This window comes from Colias eurytheme, chromosome 8 (genome assembly GCF_061535395.1).
Source record: "Colias eurytheme isolate Ceu_HAF_F1 chromosome 8, ilColEury1 Martin Lab GWU primary, whole genome shotgun sequence".
Classification (NCBI taxonomy): Eukaryota; Metazoa; Arthropoda; class Insecta; order Lepidoptera; family Pieridae; genus Colias; species Colias eurytheme.
The window spans coordinates 8,833,280-8,842,278 of NC_142987.1; the positions used below are offsets into that span (position 1 = coordinate 8,833,280).

An 8,999-nucleotide genomic window follows, 5' to 3' on the forward strand; every position below is an offset into this window, starting at 1 on the left:
GCATCCATAGTAAAAGCAATAATTAAATCTACATAGAATAATCCATAGATTGCTCCAACAATTTTTCCCACTAAGAAAAGGTTTATAAATGCTACAATCGTGAGTATCAGCTCTATTATAACATAGTAAAACTCCGCCTCATACTGAACTTGGTCAACAACATATAGCACCATAATTTGTAAGGAGATCATGAGAGTTGGCGCGGCGACCAAGCAGTGACATACATCCACAGGCTCCACAATGTGGGGTATTATATTGAGGAGGAGGGCCACTACCTAAAAGTAAGATATACTTGCTTGTAACATTCCATGCAACAATCGTATAGTACTTAAAAGTAAGAGAATAATATAAGTGGAATATTGTTTTAAAATATGTTAAGTATAGAAATACAATAATACGAGTTGTATTAAAAATTAAATTTATTACGTAAATCATATCAAAATATTGAACAACCGCGTTCTTTGACAACATAATACTGATCTATACAAAGTGCTATCAAAAGGTGGCAGTAAAATAAACCGTACAATGCGCCAGATGGTTCGTTTTGTAGGAGCACTACAACAAATGCGGCAATGTTAAGGGCAATTTGTATAGTCAGATATAACTGTTCGGCTAAGTCGTGCACTTGGTCCACTAAGTAAAGCACGATGAACATAACAGATATGATGAGGGTTGGGGCGACAGCCAGGCAGTGCATGATACCAGCATCACTCAAGACAAATGGTATTATCATGAGGATTAAGGATATAACCTAGAAGTAAACACGATACTTACATTTCGTATTTACGGTGGGTGGACATTTATTTAAACGAATTATCATCATGTGTTGATTGTTTAATAAATTACGTAGATAAGGTCTTATTTGAAAATTTACAAAAAGAGTTATCTATGTACAAAAAATATTAATTATTTACATATTTATTTACGAAGTGTTATTGATTGATATTCAAATTTCAATTTGTCAAAATTCAGAATGTCAAAAAACGACATAAAAAAAGAGACAAGAAGCATGTTCCGTTTTACGATCTAGGGACAATGTTTAAAATGATCTTTAAAAATAATTAAAACCATTTAAAATTAAAATTTTATTTTGATAGTAATAGGTTCAAGATATTTACAATAAAGGTTTATATCAATTATGCACAACTAAAAGTACATCCCCTTTCATTCGCAATGAGATAAAGATCCAGTGATAATGCGGTCAAAAGTGCAAAATAAAATATTCCGTATATTAACCATAACCATACTCTTACCAGATTTAATAAAAAGCATTGTATAAATGCTCCAAATGTAAACAGTATTTGAAAAAACAAATACATTTTTTCCATAAAAAGGGGTACTTTTTTTCGGAAATATAATATTATAAATAAAAATGATATGACTAATGTAGGTCCTGTTGATATGCAGTACATATGACCTTGTGGCTTTGGAATAACCATTGGTAATAACGTTATTACAAGGGATATTACCTATAAAAAATATATTCTGTTGTACAACCACCAAATCAGGCGGCAAAGAATTGCCAATGATATATTTTATTAATAAAATAAGTGTAAAGGACACTTACAAATTCCACAAGTTTCATAATAAATATATTATATCTTATTAGTTCACTCCATTTTTTGTCTACAGGTACAGAATCTGGAATTAATAATAAAATTTTACTGTAGGAATCCATTCAAAACAAAAAAGTTTAAATCATTACATTTTAGCTATTAATACGGCTCCAAACAATTATTTAAATTATTATTACCATTTATTATCATATCAGACATTCTGCTTAGTGTAGTACAAACACTCTAGTATAATGTCGATTCAGTATATTAAATAAATTGTTGCATTTTTAAATATTCGCTAGATTCGATAGATTAATGTAATTATAGAAATTGGAAGTAGTAACGGCGCCTATTATCAAAATAAAAATATCGGAATAACATTCAAAGAGTCATTCATGTTTGACGTACAATCATCAAAAAAATAAATTACATATAATTGGCCGATTTATTTAGTATACAATTTTTCTTTTCGTACCTATATAATTTACTATAAAATATTTATATGTATAATATAGGGGAGGAAAAAAAGCGAGTAATTTATTTTTCTAATTTTAGGATACTATGAAGGCTTAAAAAAAAAAAAACAAGAAATCATATTTTTTTTCTGTGGCACAATAGGAAATTGTCAGTGTCATATTTCGACATTATTCTCTCAAATTTGAAAGATAGAAGCTCAAAATATATCAAGATACAATATTGGCGACTGGCGTGTACATAATTAATTATTAAAGTTTATACTCTGAGAGTTAAAACATGCTTTAAATATATTAAGTAGAAATACATCAAAATGGAGGAGGACGATCCAATAGTGCAAGAGGTAAAACCCAATAGTAAAACAAAAAACCGTCACACATTAATGAGGTTATGTTGTGGTTTATAAATTATTACATATTTCGCGATTTTTTATATTGTAGATACCAGTTTTTTTATCTCAAGCTCTTGCACAAAATCTACATATTTACCAGTATCCGGTGAGGCCAGCTAATCGGGACTGGAAAGAAGTTAAAGTAGTAAATGCATCCATAAAACCAAAAAATAAATTAGTTCGAATGGAGGTCGGTTTGGATGTATATAGTGATAAATATTGCGCTTCTAAAGGAGAGCAAATAGCAGTGAATACAGATGGGCTTCAGGTAAGCTTAGGTTACAAAAATGTATGGTCCCTATTATGTTATTTATTCTGGTAGTAAAACACATTTTCTAAAATGATAGCAATAATTTAATTAAGATCAGTTTCTTATATATGATAGTATTAACATCTGCATTGTTTTAAAATTAAATAAACTGCAATTTCTTATTGTATCAAAAATTACATACACACAATACTATTTTAATTTTTATTCAACACACTGTAAATTATGTCCGTCTTCAGTTTTCAAAATGTTCTTCACAGGGATTTATAAAAGAAAAGTCAGCTGAAAAAGCTAGGTATTTTAAAAGTGATGTAATGGATAAAATAGTATATGAAAGTAGTAGTACATGCATTGACACTAAACACTATGCTGTAGGCTTGCTGCAGGACAAGGAACTGCATTGTACACCAATACAAGGTATATTAAAATTTAGTTAATTTATATTCATCTCTGATAGAATTGACCGCCTCCTTGGTACTGTGGTTGACGCATGAGTGTAGAACTGAGGGGGTCCTGGGTTCAATTCCCAGTGGAGACAAAGAAAAAAAATGTCTCTGTCTGGCAGGACACCGAAGGCTGATCACCTACTTGTCCCTATATTGTAAGAAAATCGACCAGTGAAACAGATGTATGGCTAATGCATCTGCCCCTTACCCCACTAGGGGACACTTTTCTGATAGAATTGATAAATTGTTTTTCTATAATACCTATGACCCAAATTTAATTCTTTAACTTAAGCCACTCAAAGAATGTTATAAGAACTTCTTGTGTTTACTTAAATACAACCACATTTTATGCCAATATAGTTCTTGTTTTTATATTATTAGTGGGATTTACATTCAATGGGTCTTATTGTTTATTATTTTTTTTAGAGAATAAACATGCTAATTATCTTTTAACACAATTATTTTTGAATCATGCTTATTTGGTTTAGGTATTGTTCAACTTAGGCCGTCATATTCATATTGTGATAAACAAGATAAACGGAAACAAGAGAAGAAAGAATTAGATATTTCTGACGATGAGGAAAAGGAACCTGAACCACAGCAGGTAATAAACGACTGAATTTTTTACAAAAATTTATTTAATGTCCTATTAGTGAATAATTAATTGATTGGTTTGATTCAACTTTTTCTATTCTAGGCATTTGTTAGATTCAAAATAAATTGATTTTAAATTTTATTCCAGTATTAAAACAATTATATAAATAAAATATTTTTAACCATTTTCAGGTGACAGTGAAGTTTGCAAGAGTAGAAACGGAGGTAGCCAAAAAGGCGCGAGAGAAATCCTTCCACACAATCAGTCAGAAAGTTGCAGAAGAACCTTGGTATGATGCTTTGTGGAAAGGTGCTCAGAGTGATACAGCTGAGGTAAGATTACCTACAAATTACAATAGATTTCCCCACTTGAAAAAAAAAAGAATACCTAAAATTTATTTATTTACTCTTTATTGTACAACAGTCTTTGGAATTTATGCGTATAGCTAGCTGTGCCGCGTGGTTGCACTCGCAGACGAACTCACATACAAAATCAAGTTTCTTCAATTTTTATTCTTATGAATCCTTCATCGAAGTTTCATCCATCCATCATTTCATAGTTTTTACGTGAAAGAGTAACTAAAATCCATACATCTATCTAGATGTATGGATTTTTGTTACTTTACTTTGGATAGATATCCATAAGATAAGACATACTTTGCGTTTATAAAATTAAAATGAAACACATAAATCATATCATTTCCGTAAAAAGCTTTTAATATATATTTTTTTTATTTCTCATAAAAATATATCATATTTTAGCTCGAAAGGCTGAAACTATTTAGTTCTACAACGTCAGATGGTTCGGCGCTGACGTTAAGTGCGCGGGATTATATTCGAGAGTTGGTCCCTAAAGCGGTGGAGGACATTGAAGATGTTCCCGAGAAGAAACTCTCGCTACAAGATCAGATTAAGGAGATACTTATTGATGGTATGCTTTTTGATAAGATTTGTTTTGGGTTTTTTTTTAACATTTGAAGGATGGAAAAACATTTTTTGTTGAAATTTGTGATCATGTTAGGTATAACTTTGTAATGGGGTTGGTATTATCTATACTAATATTATAAAGAGCAAACCTTTGCATTTTTGTATGTTTGTATTGAATAGGCTCAAAAACTGCTGGACCAATTTCAAAATTTCTTTTACCATTACTTAGACGGATTCTTCCGAATCCGTGTAGCTATATTTTATCCCGGAAAACGTAAATATGTACCATGGGCGAAGTCGAACTGGAATAGTCTTTTGTGATTTTTTGAATTTTGTACTTAAGTATTAGATTTGAATGTCTTGATGTGTTTAAAAAAGTAAATTATTATTTTTTTCTGGAAAAGTATTTATCCTTGTACCCATTGAGCCCCGAACGGCCCGATCGGGCCACGATACAAAATCTATTGTGTCTGTGATTCCGGGCCCTGATGGATTATTTACTTTTTCATTAATTCTAAGTGATTATTATATCGAATTGCAGCCAAGTTGATGACGTTCGCGGAGCTGCGCAGCGCGCTGAGCGATAGCGGCGCGAGTGAAGCGGCGCTGCTGACCGCACTGGGCGCCGCCGCGTGCTGCGTGCGCGGGCTGTGGGCCGCGCGCAGCGCCGACGTGTTCCCGCGCGCCGCGCCCGCGCCGCCGCGCCTGCTGTGCGCCGCGCGCGACCACGTGGTGAGCGAGCCCTCCCTCTAGCTAGTGTGGGCGCCGCCGCGTGCTGCGTGCGCGGGCTGTGGGCCGCGCGCAGCGCCGACGTGTTCCCGCGCGCCGCGCCCGCGCCGCCGCGCCTGCTGTGCGCCGCGCGCGACCACGTGGTGAGCGAGCCCTCCCTCTAGCTAGTGTGGGCGCCGCCGCGTGCTGCGTGCGCGGGCTGTGGGCCGCGCGCAGCGCCGACGTGTTCCCGCGCGCCGCGCCCGCGCCGCCGCGCCTGCTGTGCGCCGCGCGCGACCACGTGGTGAGCGAGCCCTCCCTCTAGCTAGTGTGGGCGCCGCCGCGTGCTGCGTGCGCGGGCTGTGGGCCGCGCGCAGCGCCGACGTGTTCCCGCGCGCCGCGCCCGCGCCGCCGCGCCTGCTGTGCGCCGCGCGCGACCACGTGGTGAGCGAGCCCTCCCTCTAGCTAGTGTGGGCGCCGCCGCGTGCTGCGTGCGCGGGCTGTGGGCCGCGCGCAGAGCCGACGTGTTCCCGCGCGCCGCGCCCGCGCCGCCGCGCCTGCTGTGCGCCGCGCGCGACCACGTGGTGAGCGAGCCCTCCCTCTAGCTAGTGTGGGCGCCGCCGCGTGCTGCGTGCGCGGGCTGTGGGCCGCGCGCAGCGCCGACGTGTTCCCGCGCGCCGCGCCCGCGCCGCCGCGCCTGCTGTGCGCCGCGCGCGACCACGTGGTGAGCGAGCCCTCCCTCTAGCTAGTGTGGGCGCCGCCGCGTGCTGCGTGCGCGGGCTGTGGGCCGCGCGCAGCGCCGACGTGTTCCCGCGCGCCGCGCCCGCGCCGCCGCGCCTGCTGTGCGCCGCGCGCGACCACGTGGTGAGCGAGCCCTCCCTCTAGCTAGTGTGGGCGCCGCCGCGTGCTGCGTGCGCGGGCTGTGGGCCGCGCGCAGCGCCGACGTGTTCCCGCGCGCCGCGCCCGCGCCGCCGCGCCTGCTGTGCGCCGCGCGCGACCACGTGGTGAGCGAGCCCTCCCTCTAGCTAGTGTGGGCGCCGCCGCGTGCTGCGTGCGCGGGCTGTGGGCCGCGCGCAGCGCCGACGTGTTCCCGCGCGCCGCGCCCGCGCCGCCGCGCCTGCTGTGCGCCGCGCGCGACCACGTGGTGAGCGAGCCCTCCCTCTAGCTAGTGTGGGCGCCGCCGCGTGCTGCGTGCGCGGGCTGTGGGCCGCGCGCAGCGCCGACGTGTTCCCGCGCGCCGCGCCCGCGCCGCCGCGCCTGCTGTGCGCCGCGCGCGACCACGTGGTGAGCGAACCCGAGCTGTAGCTAGTGGCCACCGAATTTGCACCTTATTCTCTGCATATACGACTTGTTTTAGTTAGGGCCGATTTTGCGACCACGTGGTGAGCCTGTGGAGGAAGGAAGATGGAATTCCTCCATCGAAAAAGGGAGGATCCTCGACCAGTCTGCTCGACTGGCCGGCCGTGAAGGCCCCGATAGATGATGTTTCGCTTGCGTGATTCAGAGCGAGGTGTCGCTACAAGCCCCAGCCCGAGCCCTCCCTGTAGCTAGTGTCCACCGAATTTGAAAGAAAGAAAGATAATTTATTTGACTCCACAATAATAACAAACACAATTAACACAGAATACAATAATTAAAATTAAAACAACACAACATGAAACAAAACAATACAAGAACAATAAATGAAAGAGTAAAATAAAATAAAATGAAGCCGAAAAGTGGAGCCAGGTCAGGTAGCCACTCAGCATAAATTTGCACCTTATTCTGTGCATATACGATTTGTTTTAGTTAGGGCCGATTTTTCAATGCTTGGATAAAACATATCCGTCCAATAAAGTATTAGAGCGTATACGCACTATGCGGGTAGCCGTCCGGCTGACCGCAATCACAATTATGTACGTAATATTCATTTCTATGCGCACTGCGATGCGGCTACCGCAGACCGCACAGTGCGCATAGAAATGAATATTACGTACATAATTGTGCTTGCGGTCAGCCGGACGGCTACCCGCAATGCGGCTACCCGCATAGTGCGTATACGCTCTTACACGATGTCTAAACCGTTGGTTTAATAGTATAAGTTTTTAATATTGTCTAGTTCCATCATTCAATAATAGATGACGCTAGTTGTAGAAGCTGTGTTTTTAAATCGCGCTTATGTTATTTTTTTGTAACTAGATATAAGCAAAATGATGTTGTAGTTCCGCGACCCTTGGAAATATACGGTCAGAGCGTTTTTGTGTGTTTTATTTCCGCCTCTGACCTAGTGTGTACTACATTGCTGGTGGTACATAACACACGATAATATTGAAATGTCACGTAAACTGTCAAATACGGGCAATTAGAATACGTTTTTAAAATGGTATTTTATACATTATTTGACAAAAAAGTTTTAACCAAGGATTGAAAAATCAGCCCTGTCTGTCCAAGTCTGTCAAACGCGTCCTCACGAGCCACTCTACTGTACACCACCGGAGATCTTAAGGTTTTTAAGGAATTTTCCGTAGGTAGTTTAATAAAAGGACCGAATAATACAGTGTCCAGCTAATTAAAAACTACATGTAATTGTGATATAAGCATTTATGTAATTTTTACAAATATTAACATATAATTTGTTTACAGTTATATCTCTTCACGCAACACGCCTACGTTGACCGGAGAAAAATCACTGCCGCCGTCCGCTTGCCGCCAGACGAAGTGCTGGCAATTCTTCAATCCGTTGCAAAACTAAACCCTAACACTGGTTGGGAACTGATCCTACCACCAGATGTCGCTTTCGAAGCGAAATACCCCGAAATAGTGCAACGACAAAACCTTTACTGGGAAGCGAGACAGAGACAGTTCAACGAAATGCTTATGGGCGAATGTGTTCCAAAACGACAAAGGAAGAAATCTCAAAGGGATTCTATAAGTTCGGACACAATGCTCAGCCCGAAACCGAGGTGTAATAGTGTTAGTGAAGAGGAAAGTGATAGGAAACGACATAAAAATAAATCTAGTACAGGGATCGGTAAACGGACTAGAAATGTGAGCGGGGGGCAGGATACGTGACTCTAATGTTAAGTAGGTTATCAATTAATGTGAAATTTCGCTGTGTGGTTTAAAATCACGAGGAAATCAAATTATAAATTGGTGTTGAAGTATAGAAGTGAAATGGATTGCATAATTTTATATTAAATTTGAATGGACTCATAGTTTATCCTATCCGTTGAATATTCTTGTTATCTTCCCAGTGGCGAAATTACGTTAATATTTATAAGTGAAAATGTGATTTCTGTACTGTATATACTGTCTGTTTTTATTGTGTATGCATGTCCGGTAGCTGGATATTGTTATTTTATACGAATAAACGATTAAGAATTATAATACGTTTTTATTTTTTACTTATCCAAATATTTTCTAACATCATGCATACTCCTCCGGTTTCGTAGACCTAATTTTTGGGTTTTAATTCCTCAATATTGAAACAATTTTTACTTAAATTATACGCTTTTGATATAGACATGCTTACACAGTATTTGCGATATTAATTGATAGTTTAAAAATTAAATAGGTACAAGGTACAGACTTTAGAATATTAGAGTTTAGGGTACCATAAACATACTTTTCTCATAACTTTTCTTCATCAAGGAGAT

The 8,999-nt window shown here is 40.7% G+C and overlaps 2 protein-coding genes across 3 annotated transcripts; one reads left to right on the forward strand and one right to left on the reverse strand.

The window, feature by feature from the left end:
* Positions 1-287: 287 nt before the first annotated feature.
* Positions 288-1,922, reverse strand: LOC149906693 (uncharacterized). Of its 2 annotated transcripts, none has more exons than XM_090104957.1 (3): positions 1,754-1,922; positions 1,568-1,641; positions 288-751 (listed from the first exon to the last, which is right to left on the reverse strand). In XM_090104957.1, the coding sequence occupies exons 1-3, from the start codon at positions 1,773-1,775 to the stop codon at positions 437-439; spliced, it is 411 nt and encodes a 136-aa protein (XP_089961083.1). In that variant the 5' UTR covers positions 1,776-1,922; the 3' UTR covers positions 288-436. The 2 variants fall into 2 exon arrangements, 1 of the variants encoding a protein (XP_089961083.1); XR_016457036.1 differs by lacking the exon at positions 288-751 and adding an exon at positions 1,190-1,469.
* Positions 1,923-2,236: 314 nt separating this feature from the next.
* On the forward strand, positions 2,237-8,730 carry Polr3E (RNA polymerase III subunit E). Its single transcript, XM_090104860.1, has 8 exons — positions 2,237-2,373; positions 2,471-2,689; positions 2,950-3,106; positions 3,624-3,739; positions 3,922-4,062; positions 4,492-4,660; positions 5,198-5,388; positions 7,987-8,730. The coding sequence occupies exons 1-8, from the start codon at positions 2,344-2,346 to the stop codon at positions 8,413-8,415; spliced, it is 1,452 nt and encodes a 483-aa protein (XP_089960986.1). The 5' UTR covers positions 2,237-2,343; the 3' UTR covers positions 8,416-8,730.
* Positions 8,731-8,999: the final 269 nt, after the last annotated feature.

Coding starts and splice junctions, on each gene's coding strand:
- Polr3E (XM_090104860.1), top strand. CDS start 2,344: ATGGAGGAGGACGATCCAATAGTGCAAGAG. Junction 2,690..2,949: donor TGAATACAGATGGGCTTCAG/GTAAGCTTAGGT, acceptor TGTTCTTCACAG/GGATTTATAAAAGAAAAGTC. Junction 4,661..5,197: donor TAAGGAGATACTTATTGATG/GTATGCTTTTTG, acceptor ATCGAATTGCAG/CCAAGTTGATGACGTTCGCG.
- LOC149906693 (XM_090104957.1), bottom strand. CDS start 1,775: ATGTCTGATATGATAATAAATG. Junction 1,642..1,753: donor GTCTGATATGATAATAAATG/GTAATAATAATT, acceptor TATTAATTCCAG/ATTCTGTACCTGTAGACAAA. Junction 752..1,567: donor TTATGAAACTTGTGGAATTT/GTAAGTGTCCTT, acceptor GTTTACTTCTAG/GTTATATCCTTAATCCTCAT.